General features: G+C 37.4%; 1 protein-coding gene across 11 annotated transcripts in view; it reads left to right on the top strand.

Annotated features, from left to right (window-relative positions):
- The window catches only part of KIAA0586 (KIAA0586 ortholog), a 110,831-nt gene extending 84,590 nt beyond the window's left edge, over positions 1-26,241 (top strand). For 7 of the 11 annotated variants that reach the window (XM_053224493.1, XM_027065815.2, XM_027065811.2 and 4 more), the window contains 2 exons: positions 18,156-18,221; positions 25,900-26,241. In XM_053224493.1, coding sequence (XP_053080468.1) covers positions 18,156-18,221; positions 25,900-26,051 — 218 coding nt within the window. In that variant the 3' untranslated portion in view covers positions 26,052-26,241. Of the gene's footprint in view, positions 1-3,592; positions 4,090-18,155; positions 18,222-19,195; positions 19,389-25,899 lie in introns of those variants that run through there. The other 4 variants (XM_027065812.2, XM_027065814.2, XR_008299427.1 and 1 more) reach the window with 3 other exon arrangements.
- The last annotated feature ends 289 nt before the right edge of the window (positions 26,242-26,530 follow it).

Below are 26,530 nucleotides of genomic sequence, written 5' to 3' on the forward strand. Positions count from 1 at the left end.
ACCTGAGTGCAAAGCTGATATTCTTTTCCTTGTTTCATACCATTTTGTGGAGTAAGCATTTAATACATATTTATTATGTGACTTAACAGCTTTCTGGAAGGAACTGCCTTTATCATCTCTACATTGCCTAGACTGATTATTCAGAAGGTCAGAGAAACTGATAGTTCTGTGGTTTGTTTAAGATAGGTTATCTTGTTTGTTATTTAAGAGATGATGTTTCCCAATGTGTTTAATGCACAGTAATCAATAAGTATTTATTGAATCAAACTTAAATATCATTTGCTACTGACCACAAACATTTAATTCTGTTATTTAGTAAAAAGAAGAAAGAAGAAAAGAGAGAAAAGAAAATATATCATCCCAATTGTTTTCTAATTACTGACACCTTTAATGTAGATAGTGAGCTATAGTGGAATAATCTAAAGGCTGCTTTTAGATTTTTACCTGCTTTTCTAAAACATTGTATGATTTCTTTTGTAGTATTGATGTTTTCTTATTCTTCAAGGACATATTAGTTGAGCAGCCAAGAATTTGCCCAAGGGTAGGAAGAGTTAAATCAGGTTACATATTAGTCAGTGGGCAGTCTTCTTGAACTCTAGAGGAAAAGAGAATAGTATGGCATCATTCATTCATTCTGTTTTTAAAAATTGAGATATAATTCTTATTTTAAAATTATCCTTTTTAAAGTATACAAGTAAAAAAATCTTTTTGATGTTTTTATTTATTTTCAAGAGAGAGCAAGAGACAGAGCGTTAGTGGGGGAGAGAGGGAGACACAGAAGCAGGCCCCAGGCTCTGAGCTGTCAGCACAGAGCCTGACGCGGGGCTCGAACTCACAAACTGTGAGATCATGACCTGAGCCGAAGTTGGCCTCTCAACCAACTGAGCCACCCAGGTGCCCCAAAATGTACAATTTAGTGGTTTTTAGTATTTTTTTTAAAGTTATGGAACCATGGCCATTATCTAATCCCAGAACCTTTCCTTTGTTCTAAAAAGAAACCCCATACCTGTTAGTATTCCTTTTCTTTTCTCCTCTCTCCCAGTTCCTGGAAACTACTAACATGCTTTCTGTCTCTATGGATTTACCCACTCCGTACATTTTATATAAACGGAATCATACAATATGTGACTTTGGTATCTGGCTTCTTTCACTTAACATGTTTTCAGGGTTCATTCGTAGTGTAGCACATATCATTACTTCATTCCTCTTTATGGCTGAATAATATTCCAGTGTATATTCATTCTTTGGTCAACCTTTCCCAGCATGCTTTTCATGTTTAGGACTGTAGAAGGCAGTGCGGACCTAGAGGGAGGAATAAGACAAAGCAACTACTCTCAAGGGATAAAGACAAGAAAAGGGTGGTTAAGAGGAATAATTTTTGAAATCACTGCATTTCCAATAATTTGTTAGAATGCTATTAAATATGAAAAGAGAAATACCTTTATGTAATCGTACTGTCAAATTGTCACTTTTTTCTTACAGTGATGAAAAAAACACGTGTTAGGTCCACTGCTGACTATCTTTATGTGTATACATTTCTTCCATTTTTTGTGAGGATGTTTGGAGGACGGGGGGCATAATCCATGGGAGAAAAGACACTCTTCTGGCACATTAATGGATTTTTAACACAGATGATTATTTCAGCTGTTTATTCCTACAAGAAAGGATTTACACCTTTGTAAAAGAATATATATTATATATAATTCTTTATTCGCACACACATATATGTAATCATGGAGATAAATGTGCGTAACTAAGGATATTCCATCAGAATGAGCAAAATATATAAAAGGATTGATCTGGAAGATCTGTTAAATAAGACACTGAAAACTGCTCAAGGATTTCCATAACATTTTCACTTGTTGGCACTAAAAGTAATTTCCTTTTCTATGTAAGAGTTTTAAGTTTGGAAATTATTTAATTTTCCTGTTGTAGAATTAATTGTACACTGTACATGGAGAGCTTAGATTTTTCTCAAGTCTTTGACGTTAAACACATCTCACCAAAAGCATACACCAGCATTGTTTTTGAAGACTCGCCAACATTCCAGAAACCTCTGCAACCCTTTCATTGTCCTTAGCCAGACTTCCTGAAACCTGACTTTAAAGGTTTTATGATTTTTATTGAAATCAAATTGATGTAAAATATAATTTAAAGTAATAGATTAACTTAGTGCCCTTTTTATTCATCAGCCACTAAAGAATAATTTAATTTTCCAAAGTAATACTTGTACAGGTAAATGTAGGTTATCAGTGAGGTAGATTTGTCTTTTTTTTTTTTTTTTTTTAAGTTTACTTACTTATTTTTGAGAAGAGAGAGTGTGCAAACGGGGGGAGGGGCAGAGAGAGAGGGAAACAGAGGATCTGAGGCAGGCTGTGTGCCAACAGCAAGAGAGCTTGATGCCCGGCTCAAACTCACGGACTGTGAGATCATGACTGGAGCCAAAGCTGGACGCTCAACTGACTGAGCCACCCAGGCGCCCCTAGATTCATAAGTCTTGAAGGCAGAGGGACCATCCAGTTCAATAGAACCAAAGATCATAACTCCGATTAGTGGTAGCATCTGATCTTCTTAGATCAGTAATATTTCTGAATATTACTGAAATATTTCTGAATATTTCTATTATACTACACTGCCATTCCCCAAAGAAAACTAATTGCAGTTCTAAGTTAATGTGTTATAAATGCTATTCTTCTAATCAATATAATAATCTTTTAATTTTTTGGCAAATTTAGTTTTATATAAATAAAACAAAATTAGATAGATTATTTCAACTAACAGATTATTCTACTAACCCACTTCTACCCTAAATAAAAAAAGAAGCTTGGTTATTTCAATTCAGAATGAGTTAGAATAGAGAAGTAATATAGACTTACTATACTTACAGGATGAACTACTACTAGATTGTTTCTTTGTTAGTCTCTAATACAGTGGTTGTCAAACCTTCACAGACATAGGAATCTCTGGCACTCTGAATTCAATCTAGATCCCCACCTCTCCCTGAGAATTTGATTGTTTGCCTGAGGTGTGGCCTGAGAATCAGAATGTTAACTGGGATCCCTGGTGATTTTGATACAGGAGGAGGAAGACCACCCTTTGTGAAATACTGCTTAATGACTCCAGATAGTCTTGTGACTTCTGTTCTACTATAGAATTAGAAGCACTACAACATAAAGCTTGTACTCTGGAGTCAGACTGCCTTGGGTTCAAATCCTAGCTCCGCTAATCCTTAGCTGGTGACCTTGGGTAAGATACTTAATGTCTGTGTGTGTGTGTTGATATAGTAGAGACATGCAGTGCACTTAGAATAGGACCTGACACGTATTAAGAGCTATGAAAATATTAGCTGTGATTAGCAGGATTGTCTCTAGGACACTTCTCCTTTTGGGGTACTCATGTTGTAATCAGCTCTTATTTAACAACTAGGAATTGAACCTCTAATTGGTCCTGAGCTTTAAGGATGTTTGCAAGAAAATGTTATAGATGGGACATGTCTGTACAGTGTTAGGGAGATAAACTGATTTTCAACACAATTTTTCACTCTCCAGTGAATATATTGAAGATATATATAAAATCTTGGGTTATTTTACAGAACTTTCCATTGACTTGCATGATGGGCAACTAAATATACTGAAGCTTATTAAACCAAGGGGATTTCCAATCTGTAATCCTATCTATTGGCAAGTGAGTATTTTAGTAAATTCATTCTGTCAGCAATTCTCTCATCTTTAAATCCAAGAGAGAAACTGATAACTCAAGAGCTCAACAATTATATATGAGCTGTGGCTTCCTGATTAAAAGTAAAGATTAAGATTAGAGGCAAGGGTGCCAAGGTGGTGGCTCAGTCGGTTGGGCAACCAACTCTTGAGTTCAGCTCAGGTCATGATCTCGTGGTTCATGGGTTTGAGCCCCATGTGGGGCTCTGCGCTGACTGTGTGGAGCCTGCTTAGGATTCTCTCTTGGCCTCTTTCTCTGCCCCTCCCCTGCTTGTGCTCTCTCTCTCAAAATAAATAAATAAACTAAAAAAATATATTAAAAAAGATTAGGGGCAGTATCAGGTATACATGAAGGTATTAAAAATGACTAAATTTCTTAGGAAATACCCCCCCCCATACACCTCTGATGGCAAAAGTCAACATAATTTCATTGTCACCCCTAGTAACCTTCCTTTTTGTTCTTGTAAACATTGTTTTTCCTTTTTATTGTACTTACATAATTTTTTTAAATTTTACTTTTTAAAAAACTTTTATTTGTTTTTGAGAGAGACAGAACATGAGTGGAGGAGGGACAGAGAGAGAGAGGGAGACACATACTCTGAAACAAACTCCAGGCTCCAAGCTGTCAGCACAGAGTCCGATGCAGGGCTCGAACTCATGAACCGTGAGATCATGACCTGAGCCAAAGTCGGATGCTTAACTGACTGAGCCACCCAGGCACCCCTGTACTTACATAATTTATTTTATTATGTAGAAAAGTTAATAAAGTTTCTTATCCATAATAATTTTGCTTTTTACCACTATCATTATTGATGTTCTATAGAATAAGATTTTATTTATGTAAAATGCCCCCAAATTTTTGCCTTTGGCCCTAGCCTTTCCCCATCTAACTGTAAACAAAGGTGAGCCTATATATTTGGAATAATGAACAATTGTGCTCCTTGGAGTGTGTAGGGATAATTGTCTTATTCGTTATACAGCTTAATGCCTCTTTTTTCCTTCCTCCCCTAACATGACTAATTTGCATAATGGGACACCGGAGCAGATACTGTGAAGTAGCTAGTGACTCAGTTAAACAGAACCACTTTGGTTATGTGTTCTTTCTCCCACCTGTAGTGGGACCTCCAATTACTTGGTCTTACTTCTCTTGACTGGCTATTCCTGGGGCCTCCTATCTTGCCTGACTATATGGTTGACCCATTTCAGTTCTGTCTTATCACCATGCAAGACTTGATGTCTCTTTGATCTATGCTAATCCCCACTCTGCATTCCTCCTACTTTCAAGGGTCTCTGATTTTGTTCTCTGCTCACCAAATCCTGCAGGATGATGATGCTATTTGTCTAATTATAGCCTGTTAGCAAACCGTGGGGCTTGAGTGGGACTTTTGCCATTCCCCAGGAATTCTTTTACTAATTTCATATTGACCTTCACTCCCAGATAGCACCTATTCCAGCCCTTCACCTCAAATCCTTAATCCCATGTTTATCCCTCAATTCTCTTTTAATGCATGCTTTTGCTTTTCTGAGGTCTATTCTTTCGAATGTCAAGATTTATAGCTATTCTGTCCCCAAATTCTTATAGCTCTACTTTAGTCTTTTCATATTTTTTACTTTGGGGTTGAAGAAAGAGCTATGCTTTTTTCCCTCTATAAAGGTAACTTCCACCTGCAGCCTCGATCCCACCTCATTCTACTCTTGACAGAGGGAGAGGGGGAAAGATGTCATCCTGAGAGAAGCAAAGAAAAGAAAGGGAGGGAATAGAAGAAGGGAAAAGGGGGGTAAGGAGATAGTGGAGAGGGAAGGGGGAGGAGGGGAAAGAAGAGGTTAGGGATGGCACTCAGGTGAGAAAAGGGAGAAGCAAATGGGACAGGGAATGAGTGTAGAATAAGCAGGGTCATTTATTTTTCATCTGCAGAATGAGGGATGGGCTTCATGATCCTTCAGGTAATGTGTAGCCATACACACCTCATCACTCTATTCCTTCTGAGCCCCTCATCCCCCTATTCCCTGTATTTTCTGAGCTCCCACCCCACCCCCACCCCCATGCCTTTTTCTGTGTCTTTACTTAGAACTATCCCCTCCCCTGCCCTCTGACACAACGTCCCCATCCCCTATAGACATTCTTGATCCATTCTGTGTCCTTGAAGGGCCCATACGGTTTGGCATATATTTCACTTCTAGCCCTCATTAGTGTCATATTCTGTAGGAGTATTTTCTTACAGCCTGTCTCCTTCTCTAGGAAGGAAATTTCCTAGACACAGTCACCTTATTTCATTCATCCCTGCTCCACCTACATTCTATAGCACAGCACCTTATATGGTAGGTTCTCAGTAAATGTGTATTGGATCAAATGTATTAGTTGACTCTATTGTCCCATCTAGTGCAGGGGCCTTTTTTTTTTTTTTAACAGTTTTCTTTCTCTTTCTCTCCATTCATTCATTCATTCATTCATTCATTTATTCACTCTTGAGTAGTTGTTATGTGCCAGGTACTGTTCACCACCTTGGGATACTGTAGTAAACATAAAAGTTGAAATCCCTATAAATAGTAAATAAATATACAAAAATTTCAGATGACAATAAATGCTGTGAAAAAAATAAAGGGTTTACAGAAGAATGCCAAGTGTCAACAGACAAATGTGGAGTGAGCACTAATATTAGAAACCCAGCGTTTTGCAACCACCCTAGTAAAGATTAGATCAGGCAAGAATCCTCAGTGAATGCTAAATGTAGAAGGAAGTTTTAATGAGGAGAAGGATATTTGCGTGGTCTTTAAGTATCTCCTCATAGATTGGTTCATTAGTTGAAAGGGAAAACAAAAGCTAGTACATTGATTGGGCAGTCAAAATTAATATTACCATAGGGGGCAGATAAACACTGTGTGCTATCCAGGTAGGATATCTGAGCAGGACACAACATTTCCATGTAGTATTCTACCCAAGAGTGCATAACCTGAATGTAGTCATGGATAAATACCACACGAACCTAAAACACAGGGGAAGAGGTTAACAGTTGTGAATCTGGGTAAGTGATATATGAGCTTTCTTTCTTTATACTATTCTTGCAGTTTTGCTCCAAGTTTTATATTATTTCCAAATAAAAAGAAAACATTTTTTAAAGGTATTGCTTTATTTATTTAAAAAATAACGTCGATAGCGATTTGCACTTCTAGTGTCAATTAAAAAGTCATAAAGCAGGGTCATGAATAATGAAGAGAACAAGGTGAGTGGTTTGCTGCTTTAAAACATTTGGTTGGAGAAGTTTTTTTTGAAAGAGTTGCATTTGCAGAGAATGAACCGAAGGAGGAAATCTTGCAAACCCCTGGGGAGGAGTATTCCATCTAGAAGGATTAGGAAGAATGAACGTTTGGAGGTGGGAATGAGCTTGATGTGTCAGTATATCTTGCGTAAAGTTATGCTGGGACAGAACCCAGTCATCACTAAGTATGGTAGATCTGTTTCTTACCCAGCAAGAAGGCCAGCGTGGCTGGAGGGGAGTGTGCAAGGGGGGCAGTGATAGGAAATGAGAAACGAAATGTAGGCAGATCACATGGAGCCCTGTAAGTCTCTGGGAAGGAATTTGGATTTTATTCTGAGTATGATGAGATTCCTGTGGAAGGTTTGAGCAGGAGAATGGCAAATTCTAATTTACATTTTTAAATAGATCACCCTGGCAGCTAGCTGGAAAACACACTATAGGAAGACAGTACTGGGAACAGGGAGACCAACCGGAAGACTTGCGGTAATCAAGATGGGAGATGGTAGTGGCGTGGGCCCCGGTGGGGGTGTCGCAGTGGTCACGTTCCGGCTCTATATATTGATGGTATACCTGATAGAATTACTGAAGAATGAGTTCATTTCAAAAATTATTTATTAAAGTGGATCAGATGGGTAGTGTAGTAGATAGCACAGGCAAGGATTAATTACTCCTAAGTTTCCAAAAGTTACCAGGTGAATGATGGTGTCATTTACTGGGAAGACTGAGGTGAAAACCAGTCATTCTGCATAGGGCATGTGAAGTTTGAGAAGCCTAATAAATCTCCAAGTGAAGAATCGGGTTGGCAGTTTGTTATTTGAGCTCAGGGAAGAGGTTGGGACTGGGGTTGTAAATCTGAGAGTTGATTGTGTGGACTCTATTTAAAGCTGTGGGTATGGAGGAGATGACCTAAGGACTAAGTACAGAAAGGGAAGAGAAGCATCCCAGGTTTAAGATCCCGACACTTTCAAGATTTAAAGAGAGAAATGAGAGGGAGCCAGCAAAAGGGAAATTAGACCGAACAGATGATCACCCCACAGTATAGGGAACATGCTAGTTTGCTATACATTTTACAGCTGGAAAGCACTAATTATTCTTTCTGTGTTAACATTCACCTCTCCATAACTTCTCACTATTGGTTCTAGTTTTGTCCTATTGGGTGTTAGGTCTTTCAGTGGGACAGTGTTTCAAGTTTTTGATGGCAGCAATCATAATCCAAAGTCTGTGTGTTATGTTCCTTTTACTCTTCCTTATATAATATTGTTCCCAAGCTCCTTACTAATTTGACCATACTCCCGTCAGTATATCTTGTGTAAAGTTTTGCTGGGACAGAACCCAGTCATCACCAAGTATGGTAGATCTGTTTCTTCCCCAAACACACAACAATGAAACCAACATTTGTCAGGTGCTTTACAGATGACAAAGAAGTCTCATGTAGCGTAGCTCTCATTCTCATAGCAAACTTGTGAATATGTACAGATGTTTTTCTTCTTATTGTTGTTACTTTTATTATACAGTTGGGAAAGCAGAGGTTCGGAGAGGTTAACCTCACTTCTCTTAGATTATCTCAATGTTTACAGACGTTATTAAATACTGTTGCTCGATACTGTGGTTTCCAGTGTTCCAATAAAACCGACCAAGAGTTTTTTTCAGTGACTTGATATCAAGCTAAGTTTTCTGCCTTCTGCAGGTGTGCAGTTGATTTTTTAAGCATAACATTTTTCAACCTTAGTATTATCTTGAGAAATTTCTCAACTGTTCTCTCCTGTATACATTTTTGCTCCCCTCTTGTCTATTATCCACTCAAAGCAAGAGTGATCTTTTAAAAATATGAGTCAGATCACATGACTCCCAGCTCAGAAACCTCCAAAGACTTCTTTTTGCATCAGAATAAAGTCCAGACTGCTCACTTTGACCTAAAAGACCCTGCATGATTTGGCCCTTGTCTTACTCTCTGAAATCATATCAAGATCTATTTATGAAGTAAAACTTATTAAATGTAATTACTTGTTTTTTTCTTAGAAAATTTATGCCAATTCATTATGCTGATATCTTTATATATATAAGCATCCCATTAAGGTAGAAATGGGCAGATTCTGAAGAAGTGTGAAAATAATTATCAGTACGCCTAATAATAGAAATGGTAACAACCTATTTTTTTTTCATAAGTTAACCCAGGGTCTAACAAATACATTTACTGATAAGCCCAAGACAAACTGCCTCTGTTAATCATTATGTGAGAGAGTTGATTCCATGTGCTGAGAAAAATTTTAACAAAGTTTTGGCAGAACTGACACATTTATTCTTAATTTCCTCTATGTAACACTTCAATAAATAACCCTAATTTTTAGTTTTTCCTTTCCTGCTTTTTGCAGGGGAATTCAGCTTGTAATATAAGCAGAGACCGATTTCTTGGATTTGATGAGTAAATTTAGTCAAAATGGTCAGTTATCCAGCACGATTGCCACACACTAATTTAGACCTAAAAAAAAAAAAGGTGTGAATGTGTATGCAGCAGAGAGCAAGGGGAAATGCATATGGCTGGAAATGCTTACGACTGCATCAGCCTCCACACACCAAGTTGTTACCCCACTTCTGTTTCTCTGGTCTACTTCAGAATTACCTTGCCAGGGATGAAAGATCTCATGCAACAGGAAAGTTATCTCTAAGTGTTTGACCTCAGTTTTTAGGGCAGGAAGAGTTAGTGAAAAGTCTGGAAATACAGCCCATGTAAATTGGAAATGTGAGCTGCGTCTCAGGTGCAACATTAATTTTCACAATTCTGTGAAACCTCATTGTTTTTTATTATAAATGTACAAAACAAAACAGGATTACTTCATTATAAGATATGTTCAAACATGTGCATGAAAATACTGTTATTTTCAGCTTCCTCGATAGGCTCCTATCCATCACCAAAGAATGATGATTACAGGTAGAAGGCTTTCTTGGGTGTATTTTGTAATTAGTGGTAAATGCAGAGGCCCAAGTTGTGCTGGGATTTCCAGTGGGGGGGGGGGGGAGAATGCAGCTGTGAATTATTTTAAGCTAGAATGCTATATACTATGTTTTCAAATACCAGAACAAATTACTCTGTTGTGCAACACATAGAAGTCTGTAAGTGAAATGTCATTGCCAAAAAGGTGCCCTAAAATCTAATTGTTATTCTCGGTTGTACTTGTCAACTGGCACTTTTTAGTGTGAGGAGATTCACACAGTCAGGTTAGGGAGAATGCTGGCTCTTTTTCCCCGTGAATATAATTGCCATAATACTTCCCATGTAATGAAGTCAGAAAAAATTATTTAGGTAGAAATGTACTTCTGAGAACCTTGTGATTATTGCCTTTTGTGTCATTCTGCCTACATCAAAACAAATCAGACTTAGAAAGTCATGGAAATACTACGTTGGGTATTTTCTAATCGCTGCATCAGCACGAGCAGTCACTCTCTAGGTTTTCCAGTTTCTTGAAAGAGATTAGCCTATGTTCATAACACTTTGTAGGAAACAGCACAAAATTAGTTTCTATGTCCCCATGTATTTCTCTTGGTGTCACAAAAGTATATATTATATAAATGAAATATTTGTCTTTGACAGAAAGGCTCGTTCACCAAACTACAATTAATGAATACAAGAATTAGAAATCAAAACTTTGTTTAGTCTGAGGAAAAACAATTCTTTAAACTGTAACCACATGGCTGTTTCTTGTTTGCATCAACTCTGGGTGACTGTTATTGTCTTCTGTGAATTCTCTGGGGCAGGGGCCTGACTTTGTTGAATGAGCCAATTGTTTTCCTTTGTGTTGCCCATCTAGTAAGTTCCCATCTGGTTTGTATCAGACTGTTTTCACAGCCAACAACTGCTGCCTTCTCTATATCCTGACACTTCAGGGCCCCACGCTATCAAAGCACGGCTGCGATGGCCTTGCTGGCAGGGCCTATACAGCTGTGCCTCGCAGCTTGGAGCTATTACCCAGAGTGATGGTAACGTAGAACTTGGACTGGCCCTTATTCCCATTGGTGTCGTGTGTACAGTGAGCAGGAGTCCACCCTCCCCCCCCACCTCCTCCCCCCAAAAACTTACTAGTCAACAGAAAGTCCTTAAAGCTCTAATTTTAGGATCTGGAATGGTGGTGTTTTTATTTTCTAGTGGCTTCCTGGATTTGAAAGCTCATTTTTCATTCTTTCACTCTTTTTCAAAAGGTACCCGGCCTGGCCTTGGGGAAGTAAACTGGTCACCGTGTCACATTTAATTTTTGTTTCCAAATTTAGTTAGGAATGGCTAGATATGGCAAAAATCTACTATAAAATCTACACAGATAATACGGTGTCATTTTAGTGATCGTCACAGGCTGTAATATGGAGAAGTTTTTTTTTTAATTTTTTTTTTAACGTTTATTTATTTTTGAGACAGAGAGAGACAGAGCATGAATGGGGGAGGGTCAGAGAGAGGGAGACGCAGAATCCAAAACAGGCTCCAGGCTCTGAGCTGTCAGCACAGAGCCTGACGCGGGGCTCGAACTCACAGACCGCAAGATCATGACCTGAGCCGAAGTTGGCCGCTCAACCGACTGAGCCACCCAGGTGCCCCTGGAGAAGTTTTCATATTTAGGAAGGATCTCCATCTCGGAAAATAGATGTTCTGTATGCAAACTGTAGAAGCACTTGGGTTCAAAGTGCTTAGTAACTGTTAGGGAGTTACTTTGCCTCCAGTTTTGTTAGCCATCAGATGTCACTTACAAGAATGGGATAACAGTGACCTTTTGTAACAATCTGTGGCCGTGTGTCATTAAAGTTGTACGAGTTATTGTTCAATAAGAGTTGAGTTTTTTTAATTTCTTTATTTTTTTATTTTTTTATAAATGTTATTTATTTATTTTTGAGACAGAGACAGAGCATGAACGGGGGAGGGGCAGAGAGAGAGGGAGACACAGAATCTGAAACAGGCTCCAGGCTCTGAGTGTCAGCACAGAGCCCGATGTGGAGCTTGAACTCACGGACCGCGAGATCATGATCTGAGCTGAAGTCGGACGCTTAACCGACTGAGCCACCCAGGCGCCCCAAGAGTTGTGTTTAAATGTAGCTCTGATGTCACATTGCTTCATAAAGTGTAACAGCAAAACTCTTTTGCACCAAAAAAGAATTAAATGACTTTTACAGAAGGTATTAATGTTTTAGAAATGTTTTCAAGATTAGGTAAAATGGTATTAGTTTATGATTTCAAATACATTGAGTAGCTAATTGTCACAGAGCATCAAGTATCCCGTAAGTAGTAAGTCCTGTGGAGTCCCAACTACAGCAACAACAACAAAATTCACCTTCCGCTTCTGAATAATTTCAGCTCCCTGGTATTTCAAGGTTTTAAGAAAAGAAACAGAAAGGAATTTGTCTTGGTCATTAGCAGTATGGCCTGTGAGTTAGCAACTATTCACTTGGTGTTAACGGCTGGTAAAATTAGTTATTTGGCTGTTCCAATTGTTGGAAAACAGTTCAAAACTGTGAAGCAATCACCTTTCAGTTGCTGAAAACTAATCTACTGGGTTTTGTTTTGTTTTGTTTTGTTTTTTCAATTTCAACAGAAGTATAGTATATACACAGAGAAATACACATAGCATGAGTGTACAGCTGAAAGAATTTCCCAAAACGAAGCTCACTTGTGTAATCCATACCCAGCTCGGGGAAACAGAACATCGCCAGCACCCCACCCCCCAACAGCCCCCTCATGTTGCCTTTGTTACAGCCTCCACCCCTCAAGGATAACCACCGTCCTGTGACTAGTCCTCTTAGTTTTCTACTGTAAATAAATGAAATCACACAGAATGTACGGCTTCTTTCACGAGGCAAGCCTATTGTAATTTTTAAGATTCTTTTTGTTTTCAAACCATTACGGCATGCTTTTATAAAGAATTATCTGACAGGAATTTGTTTTAGTAGCTGTGTCACAGGCTATTCAACCAACAGGAAGTGCACCGTAGATAAAATTGTCTACTCTAACTCTCAGTTCTCAACCAAATTTTAATGCTGGAATGTTCCTCTAGACATTCCTGCCCCTAAAAGGTAGGAACTCTGTCATAACACCACACAGCAATACATGCAAGTACTTAAATGGTTTTTAGTGAGCTTTAATAATTAAATGTATGTCATTCAAATAAAGCTTGGTCTGCATTCAGGTAGGTAGGTCATCTATTTTTTAAATTACCAGTCACCTCCTTGGCAGTTGACTATAAGCTTTTACGCTGCCAAGATATGATTTCTAAAATGCTATTATTGGAGAGAATGGTATACATGTTAGATAGGCGGCCAATGAGTAACTTAATCTGGCCAGATTATTTGTTTAAAAGGTGTTAATTTCTTTTTATATTTTTTTAACTACTCTAATAATGGTCCCTTTTTTCCCCAGTGAACTCAAATTGGTATACAACATCCAGGTATTCTAAACATTATTCATTTTAGATTTCTCCGTATTAGCTTTTGTTTCATATTCTGGATGGCACCCATTTAAAAAACTCTTGCTTTGTGGGCTAAAAAATTTATTATTCGACGCCTTCAACTTTATATCCTTAACAGCCATATAGTGCCATGCAGTTTTCTTAAATAATCCATAGAGAATTTATTTAAAATCATAATCTAAAATAATAATGTATAGATTTAAGTATTGCTGTAGTGGTGATTCTTACTAAAGGTAGTATTAAAAACCAAAAGATAAACTTTCAAGCCAATAATAAAAAAAATTGTAAATACAAGAGTACAAACATTGTAAAGCCCGGGTTGCTATCCTTTTAAATACCACCTTGTGAAATACAATAACATGTAATAAAAAGAAAGAAAAGAATTATAACAATGTGGCCTCCTTTCAAGTGGGCACCATGTAGCTACAAGATTTTGAGTGCCCATTTAGATAAAAAGCTGAAGTATTGAACTAAGGTGAGTGTTTGGGAGAAGCATAGTATACAAGTGCTACCATAGCCTAGTAACCAGTGTGTGTCCTCATTTAAAGCTTTTCCAGCAGTGTCCCTGCTTTCCCAGCCTTGGGTTCCATTTCAGATCACTTGTTTTGATGTCATGATATTTTTAAACATTTAGATAAAGGTTAACACATTTAAAAGGATAAATTATATGCTTAGGTTATTTGTGACTCAATTTTTTATTTAGCTTTATCCCCTGCTAAGTTCCATAGAAATTTGTAGATCAAATATTTGGAAAATTTCCCTTCTCAGCCTTTGACTTAAATACCAATGAGTGTTATATTTCTTCACTTTTGATGAGGAAGTGTAAGAGACAACAAGTTTGGGAAGCAGTTTTAAATCACGTTGGCCAGGGTATACAGTGTGTTTGAATCCTCACCTGCAAGGCACAGTACTCACCTTTTCAGTGAACCCCCTCACCCAGCAAGTGTGAATTATGAGGCAGCTACTTGTTAAAGGGACAGATGACAATAGATGACTCTGATACTGAGATAGTGACTTTTTTATTTTATTTTATTTTATTTTATTTTATTTTATTTTATTTTATTTTTTTACTGTTAGGAGAAATTATTATAGGAATCAAGACTGTCTCCCACTTTGGGCAGAGTTTTGTTTACATTTATAATATCAACCACACATAGTAGGTACCATCTGTGTATACTTCCTGTATGTGAGGTACTCTGCTAAGAGCCATCATCAACCCGGTTAGGTAGATCATACTATTCTCAGTATGTATCTGAGGAACCTGAGGCTGGGAGACTTGACGTATTTTGCCCTAGAACACATAGCTAATATATGACAGAACTGGGAATCAAATACAGTCCAACTCTGAAAGCAAAGGCTGTGCTCTTAAATCTTAAAACATTATGCTATGTTTCCTTCCTTGGTAATTTTCTTAAAAGTAGAAGAGAGAATTTCTGATTGTTCTGACAGGTCTCAATATCTGAAGACATAGCCTAGTAGAAGAGTATGAAAAAGTTGGGAGGTGATGAAAGAACTGTTTTGCTTTGGGCTCAGTCCCTCTTACTAATATGTCACCTTGATTTGTCAGTTAATCTTTCTGAATCTTGATTACCATCTTAGCAAGGATAAGACGATCTCGGGGATCCCTTGCAGCTCTACTGCTGTAATATATGAGCAGCAAAGTTGCTTTTTCTTTAACAAAAATCTCCCTGTCCAAAACTATTTCGAAATAATCACAAGCCACAAAATAATAAAACTACCATTTGTTGAGTAATAAATGTCAGCACTGCTCTGTTATTTACATATATAATCTGTGTTAATGACCATAAGAAACCCATGAGATAGAAGAAGAAATTGAAGCACAAAATGGTAATATCCCACCAAGTGGTGGTATTTCTCCCAGGGGTCACAGCTAGCCCCCATTGGTACGGTGCATTCAGGCAGTTTAGCTTCCAGGTTTGTGCTCTTAGCTACTGGCTTACAGCTGACTCTCGAATATCGTGTCTGCTTGTCAGTTACTTGCAACTTTTTTTTTTTTATCTTTCATACTACAGTGTAGACTGAATAGAATAAAATGGGCGTTTTTTTTTTCCAGAAAATGACTTCTAAAAGATCACAGAGTAGTATCTCCATATGATATAAAGGTTTCAGAAACATTGGTTGGCTGGCTATTTCTTGAACAACTATACATAAAGGACTGAATTAGGCATCTTAGGGAAAATAAGGAAGAATAATGGAGGCAAACCATTTATTTTTTCTTTTCTTTTATGAAAATCCCAGCACTGCAGTAAATCACTTCAGCCTATGAAATGACTTACTGAAGGTACATCTTAAAAATAATAACAGATTTAGCATATTATTTCCATTTGGATGTTTTTACTAACGCTGCTTTGTTGGATATAAAGAAATGACTTAAGTATGCTTTGGTTTGGAGTAATGAAACAGTTATTCTTTTTTGAGTTAAAATTCATTGTTTAATAAAGCAGAAATAAGCTGTTGTTTTTGTAAGTTTCAGGAAAATGTTTTTGTTAAGCAAAGAATCTGAATATTAGAAAACATGCTCCTTTTTATTGCAAAGACTATGCAGTGTACAAAATTCACATTTAGGTTGTTAAGAATTCCGAGGTGTTTCATTGCAGCGGCAAGTCCCATTGAGGGAGAACACCTCCTTTGGAGGGTGGACCTATCAGAATGGAAGGGAGGCCTTGTTAGAAAAAGCCCCAAAAGCGATTCAGATTTTCCCTTCTCCCTACCCCAATCCTGTTGAAAATCGCTGTTTAGAAGAGGTTCCACAGCTCCTTTCTCCAAAGCCAGCCAGGTACAATATATAGCACTTTCTTAAAGAGAATAAAAAAAGAAGGCACTAGAACAAGAAGAGGCAAAGAGAAGTTACCAAGAATAGAAGAAGAATTCGAGTTACAGAATGGAAACATTAACAGCTAGAAGTGGTATGATGTTAACAGGCAGAGAGCTCAATTAATTGTTAGTCTTTAAAATCCCTTATACTTGAGGTAGAACAGGAGCATTAATTGGAAGATTTGCTCACTACTGTGAACTCTGTAGTTTTGTCTTTATGGTTAAAGAGGATTAAGACTGTCTTACTCTTCCTTGTGGTTTTTACAACACCTCCTATAATAATGATGGACACATAAAAAAAATTTTAATGGAATCCTAGCTAGACCTATGGTAGATTTCCTTTTTCTTTTCTTAGTTTCTACCCAGCTCTGTTTGGTATAAAAGGGGATGACGTTGCTTTTTCTTACTATAACACAATAGAGAAGTTTAAATTCTGGGCCTTGAAGCAATCACTTCAGAGCAGGCTGCCACTTAATTTTACTTGCTACACACACACACACACACACACACACACACACACACACACACACGAAGTGGTTCTTCAACGGAAGGGGCCTCTGAGGTGGGACTGATTGGTACCATTGTGGCCACCTTTGTACTATAGGTGCTGTGTAAAATCGGAAAGGTAGCTGTAAAGGGGCCAAGCAGTAACCTCTCCCTCTTTCTCAGAAACTTAGAGGCAGAGTAGGAAGTGAAAATAGACAGTGTTTATATAGTAACATCATAATAAGCACTTTTCATACATGTAAAGATTATTTTAAAACAATATCAGAGTTGGATGTTTAATTTTGGTCTATTTGCAGATTGTCAATATAACAGATAACTTGTATTTGCCCACAATCTTACCTTCATAAAACTATATTTTCTTCTAAAACCATTCTTTGTAAGCTTTTTTTCTTCATTCATCTGTATTACATTTAATTTTTTGACATACTTAATTTTTAGATTTCCAACAGGATGATTACAATAGCTGACATGAATGTTTGTCACCAGTGAGAATCTATTGCTTGCTTTAATCAATGATGCATTGCTTAAAATAATGTTCATTTAAATATCTTCTTCTAAATCCACTGAAATTTTTGTGAAGTAAAGGAATCTTGAGAGATGCTGATTTTTAGAGAAAACCAGAAAATACTGATTATACCATCTTTCAATTTTTTCCAAATCATTCTGCCCTAAAGATTTGTTTGAAATAACAAATATTGATAGTTATTGATTGACTGTGTTGCAGAGCACAGGTTCACAGCATGCCATTAACACGGGCACAAGCCCTTGGTGCCCAGGGTGCCTTGTGGGCTAGAGAACCACATGTGCTACAGGTTTCTTTCTTCGGTTATTTAAGTTGACTTCATAATTCCCTAGCCATAGTTTTTCCCCAGCCTACTTCATTTTGATATTAAAATTCGGCTTTGGTGTAACAGTGTACTGGCCTTCTGTGTTCTCTGACAACATTACTGGCTGCTTCACATAGATTGTGTTGGGCAGGATGCCCCAGACTGGCCCAGGTGAAGGGAGATTCTAAACTTCTTTTTGTAACCATTAAATCCCTAAGTAAGAGAATCTGCAAAAACTTTTAACCTTGGAAGAAATGGTCCATGAGTTTCTCTTAGTTAATACAAATTGCAAATTCTCTAATGATTCTTCGTTTCCCCCTTTCCCTCGTTTTTGATGCATAGAGAAAATAATCCATTAGGTAAGGTGGGTTTTTTTTTGATTGGTAATGATTAAAATTCAGCTGTTTGACTTCCTTTTTTATATTAAGGCCATTAGATCAGTCTTCTATTTACCTGGTTTTATGAGAGTAACTGTGGGAGTGCATGTAGTTTGTGTTCTTTTTAGTGAATAGGAAGGAATCATAGTTATTTCTAGGCCTAATGGATTTTCTTATGAAAAAAATTTCAATGTAGCTTCATCAGGTGATACGGATCGGACACAAATTGAGCCCAGTCTGTACCTCGCATCTGTATTTACAGGTAAGATTTTTACATTAAAAGTTGTTGAACTTGGAGCTCTTCAGATTTTCCATTTTCTTATGCTTTCTTTCATAATAATCAGCACAGTTGAGATACTAATTACACCTTTTTAGATTCTTCTCAAATATCTGTAAACTCACCCCCGGTAATAGAACTCCCTGTGCTAAACTCAGCCCTGCAAAAAGCATAAGTTAGAGGACAGAAAAAAATGTTTCATTTCCCTTTGGAAAGTTTATAAAATGTTGAATTAAAAGGCTGCAGGTGTGGTATTCAGAGCACTAAGGATAGTACTCAAGATAATTCCATCTGGGGGAGGTTATTTGTTGGGACAGGACAGTGTTTAAACTTTGAAGTCAGTTTTAAACAAAGTGAAGCAGCTGGAACCTGGCATAAGAAGAAACAAACCTTTCACATTAACTATTGCTTTCTAGAGGAAAAAGAATTGGAGTTGTTTTTACAGGTGCCAATACATTTATTCTTCCTATAGGAACTGCTTTATCTGTATCCTAAATTATACATTTCAAAATAAGCATTTGTCAATTCATTTTAAAAACAGAAGCAATAGTAAACGTAAAACATGCAATAGGATTTCTATGTCTAGAACAGATTTTGGAATGAGACGAGGGCAGCATTTTAAATCACCCTTTTAAACATGAAAGTAAGACAAGAAGTGTTGAACAGGGACTAATTCTGGAAAGCACAGGTAAATAAGATATCACATACTGTACTTCACATCAAATGACCAGGCACCTTCTTCATATAGACTCGTAGTATTTGTTCTCAAGCACTGAAGCTATGGTGCTGCAAAATCTGTAGAGCCGGGGTAAGTATGTGAGGAGAATTGAATACAGCAGGATAGTTTAGCAGCTGCTTAAACAAGGAATTAAAGGGAGAGTAGATGAGCCCAGGGTGGACAGGAAAAATGCTTCAAGAGCTCAATAAAATACAGCTGAAATACTGTAACATTTTCACAGACAGCTGGGAAGCAACTGCATTGCTGGAACTCAGGGCTGATTTTAAAGACAGGATCTGGTCGCTGGGAATGTAAGCAAGCTGTTAAGGAGAAACCACAGACTGCTGAGGTGGAAGCCGATCAGTTTGGTTCAGCAATCATTGCAAGGCCCGCTGTGTGCTTACCATTATGCTAAAGCTTTGTAGAATGCGGAGGTAAATAAGACAAAGTCACTGTCCTGCTGAAGCACATGTTCAACAGGAACAGACCCACAAGCAAATAACGATTGAGATGATAAGGTCACAGATACTTACTGTGTACCTGCTGTCCTAGTCAGACAGCAAAGACTAGAAGTCCCAGTCCATGCTCTTAAGGGGTATATTACTCAGAGCAAGTGACAGACTCATAAATAATTACAGTGCAGTTTGGTAAGTGCAAATTACCAAATTATCTTCAGAGAGAATAAGGCATCCACAATTAACAGGACAGGAATTCCTGTATTTCACCACTAGTGCTGGAAAAACAGCTCAAAGAATGTGATTCACTTGCACATGGGGCTGGAATATCCTTTAAGTCAGTGGTTCTTAAATATTTGCGGGGCACCGATCCCTTTAGAGCACTGAAAGCTATGACCATCTGTTTCCCTCCCACACTGTACTTGTGTGAAAATAACTTCATAATTTTTCAGGGCATTCGCAGATCCCGGTCATTCATCCATGCTTAAGATCCTTTATGTACATGGATTAAAGACGATTACGTTTGTTTCCTTTTTAATTTTACTTTTAAATTTGTAGTTTAGAAGAAACCAATCTTTGTTTTCATGTAGAAAAACCCAAATCCAAACAATTTAAAGTCATTCAGCTATCTATTCATCATATCACAGAAGAATGCCACAGATTCGTATATATCACTTGTGCCTTGTGTGTTACTTAATCTGAATGAAGAGTTTGAGATGCTATACTCTTCTTCTATAAAGCTGTTAAAGAAACTTTTCCTTCTTTCTCTGCTTGTCTCATGTGTTAGGAGAGAATGCTTTGTTTGGATTCCTCTCAGTTTGCAAGTGACACAGATAGAATAATGGATTGCCAAATGTTTGAGGATTAGTCAGAATCTGAAACCTGCTGATGAAATGCATTATCTAAACCCAAAAAGCTTTTACAGCATTAGGCATATTTTTAGAAATGTACGTACAACATATAGGCAAAAATTTCTTTTGCACATAAAACACAACTTCATAGGGAAAATCTTAAGTGGGCATTAAAAATTCTATATTATTGGGGTGCCTGGGTGGCTCAGTCAGTTGAGCGTCTGACTCTTAATTTCAGCTCAGGTCACGATCTCAACGGTTCATGAGTTAGAACCCTGCGTCTGGATCTGCGCTAACAGTGCAGAGCCTATTTGGGATTCTCTCTCTCTCTCTCTCTCTCTCTCTCTCTCTCTCTCTGTTCCTCCCCCACTTGTGCTCACACACACACACTCTCTCTCTCTAAATAAATAAATAACTTTAAAAAATCCTGTATTATTACTTGTATTACTCAGAAAAAATTAGTTTTAACTTTTCTGTTCCTTAGTCTTAGAAATCTAATATCAAACAAAATTTTTTTATGAATTTGAAATATTATTAAAGCAAAAATAATTGAATTTCAAACATCTAAAAGATATATTAAAATATGTCTTAGGAAGCTTCAAATACACTGCCTGACTCAATGGTATCCCAGCTTAAATGTATGCCAAGTTAAATGACGTACATGGAATCAAGGAGTAGTCTCTTTAAAAAAAAAACTCTGAAAACAGCTGTTGAAACAATTACGTCATAGAGTAACGACATGACTGTGGAAATTTTTAAAGTCAAACTTTAAAAGCATCAAACTACATTTAATATAGGTAGAAAATTTATGTTTGATTTAATGATGATTTATTAAGATATGATGTCTTTTTTCTTTAAAAAAAAATTAAATTCTGTGAGTACCATAACTGGATATGAAGGTTACTGCTTTTGCCTGGTAACAGTCATCAAAGTGATTTTTAAAAATGCTCCCCGTCTAAAAGTTCTCTTTTAAAGTTCAAAACGACTGTTTAACCTGTGTAAATGAACACTTCAAAAAGTCTTTCCAAAATGCACATTTACAAACACTTTAGATAAAATGGTGCATTTTATTGACTCAACTCATTGACTAACACACAATTACTAGAGTTGAAATAGCATAACTATTTGGAGGCCTTCTGGAGCTATGGGGTTTTTTCTTAGTGCATTTCACTGAAACATTTGTAATCCCCTCTAAAGCAGATTGCCTTTTTCAGTCCATCCTGAGGGCCATTGCCTCTTAGGATAGTTGTTTCCAGTTATGTAAAAGTAAGAGCTAATCCATTTTGAGTGCTTTCTATGTGCCAGCACTATACAGAACACTGCGTGTGCATTATCTCATTTAATCCTCATAAACCCCCCACTCTTGAAGAAGGTACTCTTATCTTTAAAAGATGAGGAAACTAGGGTTTGCAGAAGTTACATAACTTTCCCAGAGTCTGTTATTACTCACTACCCCTCTTAGCCATCACCTATTTTTCTTTATAGCACTTATCACCTCCTGACATGTTCTATGTTTATTTCCTTACTTGTTTGTCATTTGCCCTACACTCAGCTGGAAGGTGGTGGCAGTGAGATCGGAGCTTTTGTTTTCTTCACTGCTGAATCTCCAGAATCTGGAATGGTGCCTGGCACATAGTCAGTGCTCAGTCGATATTTGTTGACTGGATAGATGGATGAGCCCAGCTCTGCCCTATTCCAGAAGCCTCACACTGACAATTTGGATGGGACAGTTCCCAAGTGACTGGACAGTAGATCTCATTTGGGCCCCAGACTTGACCTATCATAAAGGGACTTGAAAGCTTGAAACGTCATCACTGCTCCTCTCCTTGCCTGCCCCTCCCATTGCATATTACATCAATGGGATTTATTTTAACCACCTTTAAAAGTAATATATTTTGGGTAATGAAGATACTTGATACAGGACAAAAAGCAATGAGTTACCTCAACACTGCCAGTTATGAATTAATTAGATGAATTATAGTAGACTTTTTTTTTTTTAAACCATCTGTTACTTTGTGTGACTCTTCATTCTTGGGTCTCTTTCTACTTATCTCTCTGACATTCCCTTTTATTTTTCTTTATTTTCTCTTCTTTCACCTTTCTTTGTCCTTCCTTATAGTTTTGTCTTCATTTCCCTTCTCTGTTTTCTCTCCTAGGTGATTACTGTTCTCATTACTCTAATTATTTTCTCTATATAGATGACTGCTAATTCTGTCTCTAAAACTGCCTTACAGTCTTTGGCACCTTTGATTCCAGTTGCCTGCTGGAAAAGTCCATTCACACATCTTATAGGCATCCACACTCATCAGGTATATAACTAATCCCAGTATCTCCACACCTCTGTATACCACCGTAGCCTCAAGCTTGTTTGTGTTCTTTTTACTGCCTATGTTAGTCAACTAACCCTGTAATTTCAGAGCCATACTCAATTCTTCATTAGTTCTGAGTCTCTCTCCAAAATACCTCTTTCCACTGGCAAGTATCATCAGTTTTCACATGGACTGTTTCCATAGATCTCTCTCCTCCCTCCTTATTTTCCACGCAGCTGTTGGAATTCTCTTTTCTAAACTGCATCTGGTCATTTTACTTCTCTCTTCAGAATCTTTTGTGACTCATCATCATTTACAGAACTTGACCCTGACCTTCCTTTACAGCCTTCCTCTCTCACCATTCCTCCAATCCCATCAATACTTGGACAGCAGAACAGAGTTCCTTCAACATGCTGACTTTACATGGACTTAATTTTGTTCTCTTTTCCTTTTTCTTTTAAATCCTACTTCAACTGCTACTTCGACTTCATTTAAACTAAGTATCACTATACATGTCTGTCGCCACTCCTAGGTTATAAGCTTCTTGAGGATGAGGACTATTTCTTTTTCATCTGTGAATCTCTCAGCACCATCTCAGCTCCACACATACAATAGGCTAGTAGAGATGTTTAGCTAGTGAGAATATGGTTTGAAAAAACCCACTTTAATGTCTCTGGGCATCAGTCGCCTTGTCTGTCTCTCAGAATTACTGTCAGGATGAGAGAAGATGATGGGAACAAGATCTTTGTAAAATTTTGAATTGCTGTGTAAATATGAGGCATTAACTACGAAAAATAGCATAACTTTAGTGGCTGCAAATTTAATATGTTCTCTGAGACTTGTAAATTTCTTCAAGATCTGAAAAAAAAATAGTTATAGCTCTTGTTACATCATTGAGCAATTTAATCAGTAATTTACTGCACATAATAGAAAATAAGGGTACATATAAAGCAGTTTTGTGACATCAGATAACAGAGAAAAGACGAGTATCTGGTATCAGTTTGGTTTTTGACAGGTATGCAAGCAACTAAAGGAATGGATTTTTTCTGACTAATTGGGGGAAGATAACATTGAACATTGGGCTGAAAATTAATTTTGCTTTTGGCTTTAGTTATGCTCTATGTTAGTTTTTACTTTATTGAGGAAGTAAGCTCTGATTTTAGATACTTGTCTTGGTTTTGTGCACACTGAATGTGGAGGCCGACACAGGGCTCAAGTCCATGACCTTGGGATCATGACCTGAGCCAAAACCAAGAGTCAGACGATCAACCAATTGAGCCACCCAGGTGCCCCTTTTGATCTTTTTCAAAAGCGGTTCTTATTATGTCTTAATTTTAGTTTTTAGCATATCCCGACAAAGCTAAATTTCAAAAAGTCTTTTCTTATGTAAAAGTTTATTCTATTTAAGTTGACATCAAAATTGTTTTCTTCTTAAAAGATTATACTATGGTATTACAGTTTATGATGTTGCTATAATGATGCCAAATCTTATTACCTTACCCTCTTTTATTAAAAAAAAAATGAATTCGACACAAGTAACAAAAAGGAATGGTATAATATTAAAAGCCTTTATAAGACTTCCTAAAATGAAAGGAATTTGGCTTTTACAAGTATTCCGATTTTCTTGGACAGCTGTGATTGAGTCATCATTGAAATCTCCAGAACTGTCTACTTTTACTGTGGTCCCTATAAAAATGTAACAGAGAATCCACTTTACTACTGTGAAAACTACTTGAAAAATATAAAGGAGCTTTAGAAAAATGACTACGACTCTTGACTCACAGATTTCTCTAAGATTGTTAAAGATAATTTGTTTTTAAGACACTTATTATTCTTAGGTATATATGGTAAGACCATAAAATTTGAAATGAGGATCTTTGTGGTCTTAAATAATACCAAGTTGGCATTCTTCATATTCTTAGGCAGTGTGCTTTAAACGTAAAGAAGTGAATTAGGGTATAGGCAGATAGATGACATTTACAGTCAAATCTGGATTTTTTTTTTTTAACATATCAATGAATTCTTCATCCCCGACTGGGTCTCCTCTGCCACCAGCTAGCTTCTATATTGCCTCCCGCTAGTCTCAATCCATGGGGTGGAAGCTTTTTTCTGTATTTGGCTAAATGTAGAGATAATGAAGAAAAGTCTATTTTACAAGGAAAAATGCTTTCCAAAGTCAAATGTCAATGATATTTGAATGATCACTTTATTATTTTTTCTTTTGATGTTGCTTTCCTTCTATCACTTCTGTTAGCTAATAGCACAGCACTCTTAGACACTCAGAAATGAGCATTAATGACATGAGTTGAGTGTCCATTTTTTAGGAGTAGGAAAAAGAGTGAAATGCCTTGGAAACCTTTGACTTCAGATGGTTTTCAGATGGTTCACGTCATGGCTTTAAAAAAAAAATCACGTTCTTTTTGTAACTTTAATAGCAAACCCTTATTTTAGGGCTGGTCCAGTGTGTTTTTGAATTGGGCTTCGCTGTTTACTTGATGGTAATAGTAGTGATAGTACTGTATTAAATAGTACCGTCCAGTGGTGCTGGTAACTCTTAGTTTTTGAGCACTTACTAAGTGCCGAGCTCTGTTGTCAAGCTCTTTACTGAGACTATTCTATCCTCATTACACGCTGCAAGGTCGGTACTATTAACATAGGAGAACCGGAATTCTGAGTGCTGAAACATTTTGCCAAGGTTACTCAGTCAGTAAGAGGGTAGGTCTAGGCTCTCACCCTACTTGGTCTTGCCTGGCATCTGTCATGTGTACCACAACTTTTGGCATTTGGGTACTGTCTTAGTCCACTCTGGCTGCCATAACAAAACACTACCAACCAGGTGGCTTATAAACAACAGAAATTTTATTTCTCACGGTTCTGGAGGCCAGGGGTCCAAAATCAAGTTGCCTCTTCCTGGTTCATAGTGATTGCCTTCTCATGGTGGAAGGGGCTAACAGGCTCTCTTTTATAAATCCCATTTGTGAGGGCTGCACCTTCATGACCTAAGTACCTCTCAAGCCCCCACCTCCTAATACTATGACTATAGTGTAGTCACGTCAGGCATTAACATTTCACCATATGAATGTTGTGGGGGAGGGCATAAAAGTTGAGATTGTAACATACTTTTAAAATGTGGTCTATAATTGTCTAGGGGTGGGAGCGGAAAGAGGGAAGGTGTGGTTCATTTCGGACAAGTTCTGAGCTCCTTGAGAAAAGAAATGACCTCATATGCAATCCTTGTTTTGATCCCCCCCGTATTATTTAAGAAAGTTTAAAACACATAAATGCTCAGGACATGCTTATTTAGCTGAATGAGTTTCTCCTTTTTTACAGGTGGTAAAACAGTCCCACTTTTCACTTCACAGACGTCACCTGCCAAGATGTCTGTGACGCTGCCCGCGGTGAAGCCGGAGGACTGCTCTCAGTCTCTGAGCGTTAGCAACATCCAGGGGGACACGGAGTCCTCAGGAGCAGATACCTTCTGAAAGGGAAGTGAGAACCAGCGTAATACTTGTGCCACTGGTTTTGAAGTCATTTTTCTCTGGCGTAAAACCATGTCTCCTACTATTTTGGTTTTTGAGCATATTCTGAAAAATGATTTCTAATTTTTTAAAGTAAAAAGCATAATTTGGGTACTTCGGTAAAATTTTTAAATAAAGCAATTTAAAATATGAATCATTGTGAGTCTGAGTTGTTTCTTAGAATCCTGAGGCAGCATGGAATAGTGGAAAGAGCATGACTCGACATCTAAGAATTTATTCTGTGGGTATAATTATCTCTAATTATGAAATGATGTTACTCAAGGCTGTTCATACCAATTTTTTAATAACCACAAATAATTGGCAGCAATCTAATGCCTATCAATAAGAGCCTAACTAAAAAAGTGATGGCAAATCTATACAATGGAATACTATGTAGTACAAAAAAGAATCGTAAAACGTTTATGTGTCGATGTGGAATTGTC

The sequence above is a fragment of the Acinonyx jubatus genome, chromosome B3 (assembly GCF_027475565.1).
Source record: "Acinonyx jubatus isolate Ajub_Pintada_27869175 chromosome B3, VMU_Ajub_asm_v1.0, whole genome shotgun sequence".
Lineage (NCBI taxonomy): Eukaryota > Metazoa > Chordata > Mammalia > Carnivora > Felidae > Acinonyx > Acinonyx jubatus.